The 19,358-nt window shown below is 37.6% G+C and overlaps 1 protein-coding gene across 1 annotated transcript in view; it reads right to left on the reverse strand.

Annotated features, from left to right (window-relative positions):
- LOC110541504 (broad substrate specificity ATP-binding cassette transporter ABCG2-like) overlaps positions 1 to 18,792 on the reverse strand; it is a 58,706-nt gene extending 39,914 nt beyond the window's left edge. Inside the window, 4 exon segments of the mRNA XM_060373924.1 lie at positions 7,516 to 7,668; positions 8,234 to 8,348; positions 9,135 to 9,194; positions 18,588 to 18,792. Of these exon segments, the coding sequence (XP_060229907.1) occupies positions 7,516 to 7,668; positions 8,234 to 8,348; positions 9,135 to 9,194; positions 18,588 to 18,784 (525 nt within the window). The 5' untranslated portion in view covers positions 18,785 to 18,792.
- Between the last annotated feature and the right edge of the window lie 566 nt (positions 18,793 to 19,358).

Below are 19,358 nucleotides of genomic sequence, written 5' to 3' on the forward strand. Positions count from 1 at the left end.
GTGAGAACTTTGGGGGTCACCGGGGGAACTTGTTTGGGGAAGGAGAGAAACCATCCTTTGATCTCCCGGCACTCCCCTTTCTCTGTCAACCCTCCTCCTCCTCGGCACATCTGGCTCACCTAGATTCTCAGCTCAGAGCTCAGCGTGGAGTCTGTAGCAGCTGAGATGGAGCTCCTAGCTCCTTAGCGGCAACTGCCAGCTCTACAGGTCTTGGAGTCCCAGAACCACGGCACCATCCTCCCAGGGTCCCAGGTCTGCTAGCTGCCATACTGGCTCCACAGGGTCTCTCAGCCACTGACTGTATGGCCCCCCCCCAACCCTCAGTGACAGATAATACAGTATATACCCACCAAAGCCCAGCAGACCCGCCATACGAGCTAGGCACACCAGGCACTGGGCCTCCCAGGCCTGGAGAGCACAGTAGAGGGCCCCCAGGACTTCCCAGAAGGCATCTGGACCAGCATCCCAGTCTCCAGCTGCAGCTGGACTTCCTAACCTGGCGGCTGCAGCAGCACTGAGCTGGAAGAGCATGTCAGTCATCCTGCATAAGACCAAGCAGGGCCAAACCAGAGAGCAGAGAGCCCGGATACCCTGATCCTTTCTAATGTGACCTGCTTGCAAGTGAGTGTGCCCTTGAGTGTCTGCAGAGCCCCAGATCCAGGGTCCTTCTAAAATAGAAGCCAAACATTGGATCCCCCTCACCCACCTACCCACTGTGGGAAACAGAGGGCCATTAGGGACATTGAAGCCCCTGCTCTGTGGGTTCAACTGAGGAGTTAAGGCAGATAATGCCAGAAATTGTGCCACGACCATCACCAGCATCTGCTAAATATACAGTGCATGCACAAATAATCCCCTAGAAGTCTGTAAGGCACAGCCCCTCCCCCACACTCAAGGGTTCAACATTTTCTATCACTCTGTCCCTTGAGACACACTTCCATGCACACTTACACTCACACACACACACGCCTGCATTTGCCCTTTTGCACACACGTACTTTCCTCTCACAGGTAAAGCTAGTGCACCAACGTTCAAGCTAAGGCCACGGGAACTCTCTGAGCTTCTGAAGAACTCTCCAGATGCAAGAGAGAGACAGTACAATCTGAACTGCAGATTCCAGAAACAAACAAGGAAGGTTCAAGTAAACCAATAGCCAGGGGTAGGCGAAAGAACACATCCAACATAAATCAGGACATCATGACTTCACCAGCAACCCCAAAATTGATGGATACTCCAATTCATCAGAAGCACAGGTAAAGCTATGCTTACCCAACTATTTGAGGCTCATAAAGAGGAAACAAACAATTCTCTCAGAGCAATAGCCATGCAAATTCAGACAGTTAAAGAGAAAATGAACAAATCTATCAAAGATTTGACCAGTCAATTGGAGGCAAAGAAAGAGGAAATGGACAAAATTCTTAAAGAAACACAGGCAAATATAGCCAAACAAGTAGAGGCACAAATAGAGATACAATTAGTGGCATATGGAGAGGAAATGAACAAAAAAATAGAGACGACCATAGAGAGACAAGAATCTGCATTCAAACAAACAAAGGAAATGGTGCAAGGCACAAAAACAGAATTGGAATCAATAAAGAAAACACAAACTGAGAAAACCCTGAAGCTGGAGAACTTGGAGAAAAGATCAGGAACCACAAAGGTAAGCATCACCAACAGAATACAAGAGATAGAAGAGAGAATCTCTGGAGCTTGAAGATACATTCACAGAAATTGATAGATACTTCTCTTAAAGAAAAGGTAAAATCAGAAAAGTCCCAAACACAAAATATCCAAGAAACCAAGGACGCCAAGAAAAGATGAAATCTAAGAATAATAGGAATCGATGAAAAAGACTCCAGGCTCTAAGGTCCAGAAAATATTTTCAAGAAAATCATAGAAGAAAATTTTCCCAACTTAGAGGAAGAGACATCCATAAATATACAAGAGGCCTACAGAACACCAAATAGACTAGACCAGAACAGAAACACATCACGTCACATCATAGTCAAAATTAATAAATCTACAGAACAAAGAAAAGATATTAAAAGCAGCAAGGGTAAAAGGCCAAGTAACATAAGAAGGTAGACCTATCAGAATCACACCGGACTTCTCATCAGAAACTATGAAAGCAAGAAGGGCCTGGGCAGGTGTCATGCAGACTCTAAGAGACCACAGATGCCAACCCAGACTACTATACCCTGCAAAGCTTTCAATCAACATAGACAGAGAAAACGAAACATTCCATGACAAAACTAAATTTATGCAATATCTACAAAGCAAACCAGCCCTACAGAAGATACTAGAAGGAAAACACCAATCCAATGAAAACAACTTCACCCAAGAAAACATAGCATACAGATAATATCCCAACAAAAATTAAAAGAAAACAAGCCATGAAACACAGTAAGACTACCGACTCCAATATAAAAGGAACTAATGTTCATTGGTCATTATTATCTATCAACATCAATGGCCTCAACTCTTCAATAAAAAGACACAGACTAACAGAATGGGTGCGGAAACAGGATCCAACATTCTGCTGCATCCAAGAAACACACCTCTGCAACAAAGATAAACACTACCTCAGAGTAAAAGGCTGGAAAATGTCTTTCAAGCAAATAGACCCAGAAAACAAGCTGGGGTACCTATCCTAACATCTAATAAAATAGACTTTCAACCAAAATTAATCAAAAAAGATGAGGGACACTACATTCTCATCAAAGGAAAAATCCATCAAGAGGGTATCACAATTCTGAACATCTTTGCCCCAAATAAAAGAGCACCTACATTCATAAATGAAACATTATTAAAACTCAAATCACACATCGATCCCAACACCGTAATAGTGGGAGACTTCAACACCCCACTTTCACCAAGGGACAGATCATCTAGACAGAAGCCTAATAAGGAAATAAAGAGACTTACAGAGGTCCTAAATCAAATAGATGTCTACAGAACTTTCCACCCAAACTCAAAAGAGTATACCTTCTTTTCAGCACCTCATGGAACCTTCTCCAAAATAGACCATATTGTTGGTCACAAAGCAAGCCTCAACAGATACAAGAAGATTGAAATAATCCCCTGTATTCTATCTGACCACCATGGACTAAAGCTGAACCTCAACAACAATGGAATTAGAAAAAAGCCTACAAGTACATGGAAACTGAACAACTTGCTGCTCAATGGCAGCTGGGTTAAGGAAGAAATAAAGAAAGAAATTAAAGACTTCCTAGAATTCAATGAAAATTAAGGTACAACATACCCTAACTTATGGGACACAATGAAAGCAGTGCTCAGAGGAAAATTCATAGCACTAAGTGCCTTCAAGAAGAAATTTGTGACATCTCATACAAGCAACTTAATGGCCCAACTGAAAGCCCTAGACAAAAAAGAAGAAAATACATCCAAGAGGAGCAGATGGATGGAAATAATCAAACTGGGGGCAGAAATCAATCAATTAGAAACAAATAAAACTATTCAAAGAATTAATGAAACCAAGACCTGGTTCTTTGAGAAAATCAACAAGATAGACAAAACTTTACCCAAACTAACTAAAAGGCAGAGATAAATTATCCAAATCATCAAATCAGAAGTGAAAAGTGGGACATAACTACAGGCACCAAGGAAATCCAAACAATCATTAGGTTTTACTACAAAAGCCTATATGTGACAAACTTTGAAAATCTATAAGAAATGGACAATTTTCTTGACAGAGTCCATCTACCGAAATTAAGTCAAGATCAGGTAGAAAGATTGAATAGTCCTATATCCCCAAGGAAATAGAAGCATTCATCAACAGTCTCCCTTCCAAAAAAAAAAAAAAAAACCCTGGGCCAGATGAATTCAGTGCAGAATTCTACCAGACCTTCAAAGAAGTGCTAACTGCAAATTCTCTCTAAACTATTCCACAAAATAGAAACAGAAGGAACATTACCATACTCATTCTATGAAGCCACAGTCACCTTGATACCTAAACCACACAAAGACCCAACAAAAAAAGAGAACTTCAGACCTATCTCTCTTATGAACATTGATGCAAAAATACTCAATAAAATACTTGCAAACTGAATCCAAGAACACATAAAAGATATGATCCACCATGACCAAGTAGGCTTCATCCTAGGCATGCAAGAGTAGTTCAATATACAGAAATCCATCAATGTAATCCACCAGATAAAAAAACTGAAGGAGAAAAACCACATGATCATATCCTTACATGCCAAAAAAAAGCATTTGACAAAATCTAACACCCATTCATGTTTAAAGTCTTGGAGAGATCAGGGATACAAGGCAAATATCTAAACATAGTAAAGGCAATATACAGCAAGCCTATAGCCAACATCAAACTAAATGGAGAGAAACTTAAATCAACCCCACTGAAATTAGGGACAAGGCAAGGCTGCCCACTCTCTCCATATCTCTTCAACATAGTACTTGAAGTCCTAGCTAAAGCAATAAGACAATTAAAGAAGATCAAGGGGATACAAATTGGAAAGGAAGACGTCAAAGTATCACTATTTGCAGATGATATGGTAGTATACCTGAGTGACCCCAAAAATTCTACCAGGGAACTCCTACAGCTGATAACACCTTCAGCAAAGTGGCTGGATACAAAATTAACTAAAAAAAAAAAAAAAAAGAACAACCCCCCCCCAAAAAAAAACAGTAGCCCTCCTGAATACAAAAGACAAAAGGGCCGAGAAAGAAATTAGGGAAACAACACCCTTCACAATAGCCACTAATAACATAAAGTACTGTGGGGTAACCCTAACCAAGCAAGTGAAAGACCTGTTTGAAAAAAACTTTAAGTCCCTGAAGAAAGAATTAGAAGAAGATATCAGAAGATGGAAAGATCTCCCCTGCTCATGGATTGGTAGTAATAACATTGTGAAAGTGCCCATCCTGCCAAAAGCAATCTACAGATTCAACGCAATTCTCACCAAAATACCATCTTTATGCACCTTGAAAAAAAGATTCTCAGCTTCATATGGAGAAACAAAGAGCCCAGAATCTCCAAAACGATCCTGTACAACAACAGATCATCTGGAGGTATCTCCAACCTGGTTCTCAAGCTGTACTACAGAGCAATAGTAATAAAAACTGCATGGTACAGGCATAGAAACAGAAAGGAGGATCAACAGAACCAACTAGAAGACCCAGAAATAAACCCACACACCTATGAATACTTGATTTTTGACAAAGAAACCAAAACCATTCAATGGAAAAAAGACAGCATCTTCAACAAATGGTGCTGGTCCAACTGGATGTCTACATGCAGAAAAATGAAAATAGATCCATATTTAGCACCCTGCACAAAACTAAAGTCCAAGTGGATCAAAGACCTCAGCATAAAACCAGATACTCTAAATCTGTTAGAAGAAAAAGTAGGGAACAGCCTAGAACTCATTGACACAGGAGACAACTTCCTGAACAGAACACCAATAGCATAGGCTCTATGAGCAACAATTAATAAATGGGACCTCATGAAACAGAAAAGCTTCTGTAAAGCAAAAGACACTGTCGTCAGAACAAAACAACAGCCTACAGACTGTGAAAGGATCTTCACCAACCCTATATCTGACAGATGGCTGATATCCAGAATATATAAAGGACTAAAGATGTTAAAAAGCAATAAAACAAATAATCCAATTAAAAAATGTGGAGCAGAGCTAAACAGATTCTCTGTAGAGGAATATAGAATGGCAGAAAAAGACTTAAAGAGATGCTCAACATCCTTAGTCATCAGGGAGATGCAAATCAAAACAACCCTGAGATTTCCCCTTACACCCATCAGAATGGCTAAAATAAAAAACTCAACTGACAACACATGCTGGAGAGGTTGTGGAGAAAGAGGAACCCTCCTTCATTGCTGGTGGGAATGTAAACTGGTACAACCACTTTGGAAATCAATCTGGTGCTTTCTCAGACAATTGGGAATAGCGCTTCCTCAAGACTCAGCTATACCACTCCTAGACATATACCCAAAATTTGCTCAAGTACACAACAAGGACATTTGCTCGACCATGTTTGTAGCAGCTTTATTTGTAATAGCCAGAATTGGAAACAACCCAGATGTCCATCAATGGAGGAATGGATACAGAAATTGTGATATTTTTACACAATGGAATACTACTCAGCAATCAAAAATGAGGAAATCATGAAATTTGCAGGCAAATGGCGGGATCTAGAAAAGATCATTCTGAGTGAGGTATCCCAGAAGGAAAAAGACACACATGGTATATACTCATTTATATAGACCTATAAGATATGTTAAACATAATGAAATCTATACACCTAAAGAAGATAAACAAGAAAGAGGACCCAGGTTAAGATGATCAATTCTCACTTATAAAGACAAATGGGATGTGCATTGGACATAGGAGAAAACAAATAACAGGACAGGCGCCTACCATAGAGGGCCTCTCAAAGATTCTACCTAGCAGTGTATCAAAGCAGATACTAAGACTCATAACCAAACCTTTGGCAGAGTGCAGGGAATCACCTGAAAGAAGGGGGAGTTAGTATGACATGGAAAGAATAGGAGCTCCATAAGGACCAAATATATCTGGGCACATGGGTCTATTCTGAGACTGACACTCCACCAAGGACCATGTATGGATATAACCTACAACCTCTGCTGGGATGTAGCCTGTGGTAGCTCAGTAACCAATTGATTTCTCATAGTAAGGGGAACAGGGACTATTTCTGACAGGAATTCAATGGCAGGCTCTTTGACCTCCCCAACCTCCAAGGCAGGAGCAGTCCTGCTAGGCCACAGAGGAGGACTTTGCAGCCAGTCCTTAAGATACCTGATAAAACAGGATCAGATGAATGGGGAGGAGGTACCCCCCTATCAGTGGACTTGGAAAGGGGCAGGGAGGAGATGAGGGAGAGTGGGATTGGGAGGGAATGAGGGAGCGGGTTACAGCTGGGATACGGATGTAATAAAATGTAACTAATAATAAAAATAAAAATAAAAACAATAAATAATAATAATAATAATAATAATAATGAGAGTTATAAGGAAAGGAGAAGAAATAAAACTCCCAAAGGAATACTACAGATAAGTAAATTGAACATTGGACAAATCATAAGTGAATCCTAATGTGACCAAATACAATACTTTAAGTCAAAATAGCATGCAGATGCATGCTGAGCAAGTACCTTTGGATTCTTGTCTTCCTCGTTTCAGAACTGTTCCCCACCAAGTAGTAGACCACTTAGTGCAGACATATAGCAAGCTGTGATTTGAAGAAGAGGGTAGTGCCAGGGCATATAGAAAAAGGCACAGGAGGAATACTTCCCCTGCTGGGCTATACTCAGTTTCCAGAAATCAGCCACTACTAAGATTTTTTTTAACCTTAATTTTTATCTTAATTTTATAGAGCCAGTTACTGTCTCCTCACACAGAAAGCAATCCCTTTTGGCCACAGACATTATAGGAAACTTTCAGTTGACATATATTGCTTCCGAACGGCAGTTTCCTGGCTATGATACTATGAGGGGTTTTCCTACCTTAGAGTTGGCTACTTTGTCCAGACCCAATTCTTTAATGATCATGTTAATCCGGTCATTTTTTTCATGATTCCTCATAGTTGTTGGAAGGCGAAGAGCTGCTGAGAACTGCAAGTTTTCTCTCACTGTCAGGGTGCCCATCACAATGTCATCCTTAATGCAAGGTGGCATTTTAGTGAGATATGTGGGTCTTTTCTATGACCATCACTTGAATATATATATAGTTCAGTCCATACACATAACACATCCAAGGTATAATTCTGGCTATTGGTAAACCGCAGGTTCTCTTAAGTTGTAGTAACTGTAAATAGAGACACCTGCAAAGTTCAACGGCATCATTTTCATCACCCGGCTGTATACCCAGCAGTACACATGTAAAACCACCACTAGACATTACAAGCCTGTCTGGTGGAAAGATTTAGCAAAGACATCTATAACAGTAAGAAAGAATATAAGAAAGAGTAAACTCTTTTGGAAGGCAGGGATGGAGGGGGTGAGGATTATGTAGCAGCCTGAACAGATCCCACTGCCCGATGACAATCATATTTCAGATCCACTCTGTCTTTCCCTTTAACATCACCCCCATTGTAATGGAATGTTTTGAAAATCTGATGAAAATACATTGATTCTATGAACGTGTTTTATAGTCAATTGGAAGCAAACTAAACTATAATCAAATGCACTTGTACATATATTGCCCAAATCTACTTTGACTCACTTGAACCACATAACCTGAACTGCATTTGAAATTGGCAGGTTGAGATGCCCCGTTTATCAAAACGTCTCCAGATAATCCTCGCGGATCTTTCCTTGCTGCTAAGATATCTAGTAACCTGTAAAGGACATGTATGTTATAAGGATTTTTTTTCTCCTTCAAAACAGACATATTGCTTAGCTGCTCTAAATATGAATTCTGGTAATGCACAAACTTAACTAGTTGATAGGTTTATATTTTGAAAAAAACTTATAGGCTGAGCATGGTGGCACACTGCTTTCACCCCAGCAATCTGGAGGTAGAGGCAGGAGGATCTGTGTGAGTTCAAGGCCATACAGATAGTAGTCTATCTACTGAGTTCCTGGATAGCCAGGGCTACACAGCTGAGATCCTGTCTCAAAATCAAACATTAAAAAAAAAAAACCAATAAAACAGGTTTACATGATTTAAATTTTCATTATGTGAGAATTTATGTCCTTTTCATTATGTGCTACAGCAAAATCCAAAATATAAAATAGAGAAAACATTGGCTTAAATAGCAGACTTCCTTAAATGACCCTCTTGATTAATGGACCTTGAATGTTACAACCTAGGCAACATATTGTTTAATGAGCACTCCTGTTTTCCACATGCCTTCATCTTTGATATTACTTCATTCTTCCACCTCCTTACTAGCACATAACATGATCTACCACTATATGCCAATCACTCCATCCTGTGCTATCACTAAAGCTAAGTCTTTCTGATCCTTGGGACCAAACCAGGAGATCATTCAACCCCATATTATCCACAGAACCTAAGACCAGACCACATAAACACTGAAAATAATCAGCCAACACCTGTTCATGTGAATGTGATTTTTTAATGATCAGAAAATGCTTATTTATATGTATGTTATACTCACGAAGACTTGCCTCCGCCTGTGGGTCCCAGAATGGCATTGAGGCCAGGTTTCATGATCCCACTAGAAACAAAACAAACTGTCTTAATGTTGTATTTTACATGAAGTTATTGAAACTTAGTGTCTGCACTGTACACACTAATAAGGGAGGATGAAATTGTAAATCAGTACAACCTCTTAAAGATAAATAAAGAACCACTGATAGGAGAAGGTTAATCCAAAGGACATTAACAAAAAGAAATGAGTCTGGTCCTTCACAATTCTTTTCCTTTACTATTGTTTTATAACTTGCTCTTGAAACAACCTAATCCTTTAAAAATGGCATAGCCAGTGTTCCAGGTTCCCTGATATTGAGTTGGTGATATAACTCAGTGGTACAGCCTGTTCTTATCATGCATGAGGCTCTGGGCTCAGTCCCAGCAACAACAACTGAAGGTCTTTTAAGTAAGAAAGATTCTTAAAATAACAGATTCCTACAATGTGTAAGGAAGAGTCTCAAAAAAATCTGCATTCTAGCTATACCTTTTAACCAATATTTAGTGTAAAACAGTTTTTGAGTAAAACTAAAGATTAGTATCATTAAATTGTTTTCACTTACTACGTAGTAAAGTTCAGCACAATCATTACCAGCATGTGATGCTGTCATTGCTAAAGTCTAATGATGCTAAAAAGTCAAAGTATCTTAAATCAAAGTCTTGGTGTTAAGACGGAAGCATCAGCAGTACTTAACTTGAAAGTAAAACTTGTCAGATAGACAAGATGGCTCCGTGGGTAAAACACTGGCTATGCAACTCTGAAGCCCAGAGTTTAATCTCCAGAAGCCATGATAAAAGGAGAACTGACTCCCAAAATTGTCCTCTAACTTCCATATATGTGCCCTGGTCTGTCTGTCTGTCTGTCTGCCTCTCTTTCTCTCTCACACCACACACACACATACAAATGAAAACAGTGTTACTAATTAGAGAGGAAAACACAGTCTTAGAAGAGACAGTCTCCTTCCCTGTGAAGTGACTTACAGCACACAATACACAGCTGTCTTCATCAACAAATTAAATGAATATTTAACTTGATTTAGGTGGATAAATCGCAGTAATATTGACTGTGATGATATCTAAGAAACTAGGAATTTTATCCTAATAGTAACAAGTGGGGATGGCTAACAGAAAGTAAAGAAGAGAAAGGAGAATTAAGAATGGGTTCGTTACAGCTGCACAGGAATGATGAAGAGAGACCTGAGTTGACCCATCCAATACCCTGATGACATGTTCAAACTCTAGAACTGGTAAATAGGTCAAGATGTATTCCTAAGAGAACACAGTTTCTATTCCAGTGGAAAGCTAAAACTGCCAACTATTTATTCTTATAACTAAAAAGAATTTTCTTATGATTATATACTGTCAGGAACAATAAAATCTCCAGTGCATCTGTAACCCTGCACTTAAATCCAAGAGAAACGCACCATTTATTACCTGTTGTATCTGATGTATTATAATTATTCAAAAGCTGGTAAATAGAGGTTAAGGTAAAATGTACCTTTTGCTTTCCTTGTTAACTGATGTACAACTCCATGAATTACCAGACAAAAATAACAAGGTATTAAGCCTCAATCAAGTTGTAACACAGAAAAATCTCTTATTCTTCTACTGTGTTACCCCTCCACCATACTGCTCAATGTACAGACTCAGAGATTCCAGGGTAAACTTTCAATGTGCATGTATTTATACCTCTTGATGTGTCTCCTATATTAATAGCTACCTAGTACCTGTTTCTAAAATGGACAGAACCTTTTATTCTGTAAGGTTCTACTGCCTTTAATGAACTCTTTCATTATTTTTAAATACCTACTTATATAAAGCCTAAGACATCCAGAATGATTTAAGAAGAAAGTGAATATTAACATGCTACAATAGGTTAATAAATCTCTGGGGTTGGCTTGTATTTACACTAAATTTTAACATTAGAAATAATAAAGTTGGCTTTAAAAAGTTAGAATCTGGGGCAGTGGTTAATTCCAACTCCACTCACTCATCATTTGATGTATGCTAGGGTCACAGACACCCTCTTGTAGAAAATGGAATATGCTGAGAAAACAGGCAGACAAATAAAAAAATAAATCTGGATCCTCCTGGACCTATTCCTATCTTCATCAATAGTGTGATCTGAATAGAACTATACTTTCAGGGCTCTATCAGCTTTCATGCCACAAAGCCAGAGCTCAGTTATAACACTGCTGTATGGCTAAAAAAGCTCAAAATTTATGATCTGCCCCTTTAGAGAAAGTGCCTCCTGATGATCTCTCTTCTACTCTGTGACCTACAATTTCCTTACTGCCCCACCCCAACTTCTCTCCTTCAGCCATTCCTCTCAAGCCATGTCTTGCTTTATTTATTGCTTTACAGTCTTTGAGCACTTGGTTCTTCCTCATTAATTCATAAGATACCTTTGGTAAAAATTGTGACACATGAGGACTTTGCTCACTTTTCTGAATGCATAGAATGAAATCTTGAAGAATCCCTGTTGTTCTTACTGGATTTTAGTGGATCACAGTCAATCTGTTTTTTAAACTCTATTTTATTTGGGGTCCTTTAAGCCTCTACTGCCTTTCCAAACCCCTAACCATAGGTTGGAGATAAAAAACGTTAGAAGAAAAAAGGGATGTAGACCTCTTTAGACTTAGTTCTGGCTGGTAAGGATCATTGTGTTCTTTGGGAAAATATCTATCTCAATCATCAGGAGATCTAGCAGTCCAGCAATAGCAAATCAGCAAACCAGCAAATGCAGTAGCAGCTTTCTTCTCAGAGAAACGTTCTCCAGAATGTCTTGAAGACCCTTCCTCTCTCTGGGCTCTGGTATTTATATTCTCCCAGAGTCCTCAGAATTCTACTAACTCCAGCTGGTAAAGCCCACACCCCTCTTCAAGCCACACAGGGCAATTATGTTCAGTTATGAACAAACGAAGGCAGTCCTATATCCCACACTGAGGGTTAAAACAAAAACCTGCTTACACCACAAAACTGAGTTTTAAAAGAAACCAAAACTTCCATTACATGTCTCCTTTTTGTTTTGTTTTTTAAAATGGCCTTTTCTCTAACATTAATAAATTATATACAGTAAGAACAATTATTAGAAGTATCCTGTAAGAATTACATTTACAATATCCACTCCATTGTATTTGGCACCCCTGAAAAGTTATTCCACTATCTATCCTATCCTGGTGAGTTTAAGGGGTCCTGTAACTAAATCAATTTCTTACAACTTGCATTTATCAACCTAGAAACATATTTTTAAATCTAAAACATTGTCTTAGTTCCTAAACAACTAAACTTAATTATAGCAAGACTATAACTATCTAGTCTTCAACCCTTTCAGAGACCTTAGAAGGAAATATTACCTAACTGTGTAGGAAACATAGAGCAGGCAGCTTCCAGAACTATAGAAATGACAGAGACAGCTGACTGCCTGGACAGTCACCAGAGGTTTCTCTGTGTCATTGGGGCATCCTATCTTCAGCCTACTGGCCAAGAATATCTGACAGATCTTTAGGTGGACAGTAAATTTTCCAGTGTCCTGCTTGTCAATAGGTTAGACAGCCTGCCATCAACAGTTGAGATAAGGAAAGATTTTTGTCCAGTGTCTATCTTGCCACATTTGTTTCTTTGATGACTATAATCTTTGAAGTAGATTGGTAGTACTGCCAAGAGCAGATGTGTCTCTCTGTCAGAAAAGTCTTTTGCTATTAAACATCTTTAAATGCCATATACTGTAGGTCTCTGAAGTGATTGAAGACCACCTGTCTATCTCAATGTATCTAAATAGAAAAACATTGCTTGTTTCTAGCTATGTGCTATCTAATTAACCTTGAAAACTTATACAAGAGACTAAATAAATGTTATTTATATAATTAATTAAACTAATACCTAACGACTGCAAGCAAGATTCTTTATAGGTGACTAACTAGTAACTTGCATCTCTAAATTATCCTAAACAATTTGCAATAGCTAACTTTCATAAGACTAGAACTTTACATCACATTTTAAATGAGTTGCATATGTATGATACATTAAGCAAAAGTTAAAAATAATCTTAAATTTCTATTAATATACAATAATCACTACCAGTGTAAAATATTTAAGGCTAGTATATTCATTAATCTCCCTTTCATCCTATCAATCTATTTCCCCCTTTTTTCTTTTGTCATTTTCATTTTTGCTTCTTTTAACTGAAATTAGATAGAAGAGAAAGATAAGAGAAAAAGGTAGGGAGAAAGAGAATTCTAATTCTAAGCTTTACTTTCTTTCCTTTCTTACCATTACTTATAACCAACTCCCCACCCCCAGACAACAACAAACATCCATAGCCCACCAAATGACCAAAAACAACCACTCCATCTCTTGGGAACAGGGGCTTTGTATTCTTAAAATTACTTCTTGCTGTCTGGGGGGTAAATACATCTTTTGGGTACCCTATTAAAATTAGGACATTGGGCAAGTCCTGAGAAAACTAGCTGTATCTTTTTTTGTCCATTCTCTGTAGAAGAGATCATTTGGGCTAGCCCTTTTGAAGTTTATCTGTATGCAAATTCTTGAAAAAAATCAGTAACTAGGGCAGTCTGTGAGACTGAATCACCTGGGCTACTTGCTTTGTCTTCACTGTTATTTGGTCTTTTGCTCTGAAAAGAAACAAACTTTTAAAGGTAATATTATAGGTACAATTCTGTATTAATATATGTATGAAATATGGAAGATGCACAAAATTAAAGATAATTTTCTGCTCTATGTTTGAGCAGGTGAAAGACAACTATGAACTTTATAAGACTCCTTGAACTGTAATATGAATCTTCGTCCTTGATATATGAAAGGATGGCATGTCACAAGGACCAGATAGCCAATAAGATTCAGTTGCCATGTGGCAACATTCATGTATCACATAGTAGAAGGTCTTCCCTGGTTAAATCTAATCTTTGTAAGTTGTGTTTTTTCATTTCCTGTAGATACATAAACAAAACCATGTTCCCACCTCAAAACTATTGCAGGTTCCATTCTGATGCCAACACATTCTTGCAGTATATGGATTGATCTAATTCCACAGTTTTTTTCTATAACCCAGTGTCTCCCAGCTGCTGTTTTTGTTTTGTTTCCACTAACATTAAGAAAATTGAGAGTTAACAAAGCTTTATTTAGCCTGTCCTTAGGAGTCTTTAATCTTCCTTTTTGTTTAATAAGCATCTCTTTTAAAGTACATTTAGCTCTTTCTATGACTGCTTATCCTGTAGGATAGTGTGGTATACCAGTAATGTGCTTTATAATATGCAAAGAATTGCTTCATCTTACTGGATACATATGTGGGTGCATTATCAGTCTTATTTTGTGTCTGTATCACCATAATTGCCATTATTTCCAATGAATGTGTAACTACACAATCAGGCTTTTCAGAACTTACAGAAGTTGCCAACTGAAACCCTGAATGTGTATCAATGGTGGGGTGTACATACATTTGTTTTCCAAATTCTGAAAAAGGAAACATACCCATCTGCCAGATTTCATTTCTTTTGGTACCCCTAGGGTCATTTCTAGCAGGAAATGGAGTTTGGTTATGCGGAGAAAACCGAGCATTTTTTAAAAATTATTATTATTTCTTTGGTTTGTTGCCAAGTGATAGAATATTGTTTCTTTAAACATTTACTGTTAACAATTGTGTTTCGCATGAGATTTTGATGCTTCTAACACATTTCCTATTAGTAGTTTATTTTCTCATTTCCTTGTGCCAATGGATCTAGTAAACCTGTATGAGACTGAGTATGAGCAATATATAATGGGTAGTTTCTATTTCTGATGGCCTGCTGCAATTGCATAAATAAAAAAAGTTAATTCCGAATTATTAGGAATAAAGTCAGCAATTTCTATATGTAAAACAACTCTTTCTGCATACTGAAAGTCAGTAATTGTATTAAAAAATCCATAAAAAGCTAATAATAACATAAAATTGCATACAGTCCTGATTTTTTAACTGAAGTGTGTGGACTTTTGATCATCATGTTTACTTTGACTTGTAACCTACCATTCCCATGTTGTTTAGATCAGTATAAAATATAGGTGCCTCAGGGTTCAGTGTTCCCTTCACAGTACATGGAAGAACCCAATTAGTTCTTTTTATAAACTTTAAACATTTGCTTTTAGGATATTTGTTAATAATTTCTTCCAAATGGTTACTACAATCTCTTTGCCAATCTTAATTGATCACCCACAATCTCAGCATTAGTAAGAGGCACTACAATTTCTGGTAGGACTGTTTCTGAAAACTGACTTCTTATTCTTCCTTTTATAATTATTTTAGAAACTTTTTCTATGTGCATCTTTAATTTTTTATTTTGTTTATATGCTAAGAAAATCCATTCCACAATATTATTTTCTCTTTGCCTAATGAGTACAGTAGGAGAATAAATTGAAGGGAAAATAACCAAAATACAATCAAGTTTAGGATCAATTCGATCTACGTATACATCTTGAAGTCTTTGTTCTACCAGAGTTAACTCCTTTTTTGCTCCAGCTATTAGAGACATCTTGGACTGTTTAAATCTGAATCTCCTTGTAAGGTTTGAAACAAATTACTTAACTCATAAGTACTTAATCCAGTTGTAAGCCTCAGCCAGTTAATATCTCCCAATAACGTTTGAAAACCATTAAGAGTTTGCAATTGATCTCTACAGATATGTACCTTTTGTGGTCAAAAGTTTTGTTGGCTTATTTTATAACCCAAATAGTTAATAGAATCTCCTCTATGTATTTTTTTTAACAGTCTGAAACCCCACCATGGCAGATTTGTGTGTGTGTGTGTGTGTGTGTTTCCTTAAACATTTTTTTCTAAAGTATCTGTATCAGAGTCAGCTGACAACATATAATACATGTAACAATAAATAAACTGAAAAAATTGCTTACAAATTTAGCAGTTGTTGCACAAAATACTGACATAAAGTTGGACTATTTAATACTCCCTGTGGACTCAGCTTGCCAAAGCATCTCTTTATTGGACCACTAATTGTTAAAAGTAGGTACTGAGAATGAAAACCTTTCCCTATCCTGCTTATGCAAGGGTATTGTGAAAAAAGCAATCTTTTAAATAAATTACTATTATAAGCCATGGTCTAGGAAACAAAGAAGGTAAAGGAATCCCAGGCTTTAAAGGACCCATTGGTTAAATTATTCTATTCATTGCTCTTAAATCTGTTATCATCCTTCATTTTCCTTATTTACAACAAACACAGGGAAATTCTATGGGCTGGTAGACTCTTCTACATGTTGAGCCTCAGCTTGAGGCTCAACATGCCTGCAAGTTTTCCTTTGTTAGAGGCCACTGTTCTCGACACACAGGTCTGGTTGATATCCACTTTAGGGGTAGGGCTATTGGTATTTCAGCAGTAGTCCCTCTTATAAATTTGGAGACTCAATCCTTGTGTTTTTTGTTTGGACAATGGGTACAGCTTGTGATTGCTTTTGATTACACATATCAACACCTTCCCCAGGAGAACCTTATTTCATCATTCGCTGTTTCTGGGATTGTAGAAATATTGAGTACCCATTATTGTAAGAGGTTCCTTCCCCACAAATTTATAAAGATGTCAGGCACATAGGGTCTCAACATTCCTGTTTGCCCTTCTGGTACCACACATTTAATCCATCAGACACTTTCTCTTATTTAAGATAATTTACCAATTCCTGTATAAACCTTGTGAAGTTACCATTCTGAATTACAAGACTTTTGTGGAAAAATACTGATGTCAGCTCCTGTATCTACCAAACCTTTTATTTAAATATCATTCATTTGTAATATTAATTTGGGTCTCTGATAGTTAACAACTGTTTGCCAGAACACACTTTCCAGTACTCCCAAATGTTCCTGGTCTATCTATGGGAGCGGCTTTGCCCTTGATGTAGGGAAATGGTAACAGCTGAGGAATCTATCTCCCCTGCATTAATTTGCATCTCTCTCTCTCTCTCTCTCTCTCTCTCTCTCTCTCTCTCTCTCTCTCTCTCTCATTTTTAAATAACAGAACTCTCTACATTAACTTGAATGCCAAATCCTCCTTTGGGCTTCAGTTATATAACCTCAGCCAAACTAGAGTTACCTTACATTTTCATGTTTTCTACCTTTGTGTTTTTGTTGTTGTTGTTTTGTTTTGGGGGTTCTGTTTTAAAAGCACTTAGTTATTTGTGGTGTTTGTTCTTTCATCAAGCAAAAAGTTATATTTCGAATATGGCATTAAAGTAGGAACTAGAGTGGAGAGTAAATGGATATTTTTGTAGAACCCATCACCACTGCCCTCTCAGTTGCCACTGGCTTGGTTTTTGTTTGTTTGTTTTGTTTTTAAAATTTTTTTTTAATTTTTCTTATTAGTTACATTTTGTTAACTCTGTATCCTAGCTGTATCCTGCTCCCTCATTCCCTCCCAATCCCACCCTCCCTCTCTCATCTCCACCGTGCCCCTTTCCAAGCCCACTGATAGGGAGGACCTCCTCCCCATTCATCTGACCCTGTTTTATCAGGTATCTTCAGGACTGGCTGCAAAGTCCTCCTCTGTGGCCTAGCAGGACTGCTACTCCCTTGGGCCTCTGCCACTGGCTTGTTAATCTTTGCCTAGTTTCTAGTTTCTAAAGAACTGAGTCTACAGTTTGCCAGTGTAGTATTGATAAATTTGGGTGTGCTCAGAGTCTAAGGTAGCTCAGGATGCCCTTGAGCTGATCTTCCTGTCTCTACCTCCCAACTGCTGGCATTACTGGTACATGGTTTTATGTGGTTCTGGGAACTGAACCCATTATTTGTACTATCATTGTTCATACTATGCACACAGCATAGTTTTGTGTATGCTAAGAAAGCACTCTACAACCTGAGTAATATCCCAATCCCCTCTACATGTCTGTATTATGGAGGGAAAATACTAAGGAAATTCTTAAAGACTACAATCGGCTTACCATAAATAAGTCATTTATTAAAACAGATGTATTTGAAAAATCAAAAGGCTGTCATATTATGCTGCATTTCTACATCCTTTCTACCAGAACACATATAAAAAACCGTCTTAGCAGGTCTTCTATTTCAAATACTGGAAAACTAAATCTGAGGTTACAATTACATCTTTACAATCAACACAACATAAATTTCAAACATTACCTCTAAAATGTAAGACTTCCCAGTCTTAACAAAATGATATATTAAAATGTCTAATTTCTCAAAAAGATGAGACCATTTTTTAAATTTTGACAGTTCCTTTGTGAGTAAAATATATGCCTAACAGGAGATCAAGCAATTTATGTCCTAGTTTAGACAAAAGAAGTGACAGAATATGTCTACATAGATATGTCCAAACACATGAAGTATTCACAGCAACTTGTTAGTAATGACAATTCTATAAAGGTCACTACAGATAAATAAAGCAGTTTTTTAAAGGATCCATAAACATACTTGATATCTGACAGTATTTCTTTCTCAACTGTTTTCTGGACTAAAAACCCACTTTTCACTTTCACTCGATAGGTGATGTTATGAAAACTTAGCACATCTCCTGTAAGTGTCTACGTGTCGCTGGAGTTCATTCCAGGAAGGTTGTTGGCATTTCTCTGCAACCTTGTTACTAAAATGTGGTCATTACTGGAAGACATCTTTAGGATTTCTGCCTTTCTGCAGAGGGAAAAGCAACAGTAAATTAGTGGTATGAATAAGACATTGTCAACACAGGTAACAGTACTTTTATTTTCAGTTGTGAATCTAGCCTTTAACAGCTGCCATCTCTCTAGTCCAAGAAACAGTTCTTTAAAGTGTTTAAACAGTTCTTTAAAGTGCAAGTCTTTAAAGTGTTCTGTTAATTTGTAGATTTCTTTCAAATGGACATTCTTCCCACATCACTATGATCAGACTCACTTTAGATCAGGTAACATGAAACAGATACATAACTTTGAGGACCTCTGCTCCCATCAGCTGTCAAATGTCTAAGAAATAGGACCTTACTTACATCAAAGAATATGCAAAGTACTCAAAACTAAGTACTTCAAGTACTTAAGTAGTACTACTTAACTTCAAGTAGAAAAAAGATGGGAAAGTGTTCATCTTGTGTTGCTTTAAAAGTCTATGATAAAACATATATTCAGACCATACAACTAAGACCCTGTGAGTTCACTGTATCATTGTTTGATCTTAAAGAGTTGTGACATTGTTATTAGCAAATGGGTTTAGCTA

The sequence above is a fragment of the Meriones unguiculatus genome, chromosome 21 (genome assembly GCF_030254825.1).
Source record: "Meriones unguiculatus strain TT.TT164.6M chromosome 21, Bangor_MerUng_6.1, whole genome shotgun sequence".
NCBI classification, from domain to species: Eukaryota; Metazoa; Chordata; class Mammalia; order Rodentia; family Muridae; genus Meriones; species Meriones unguiculatus.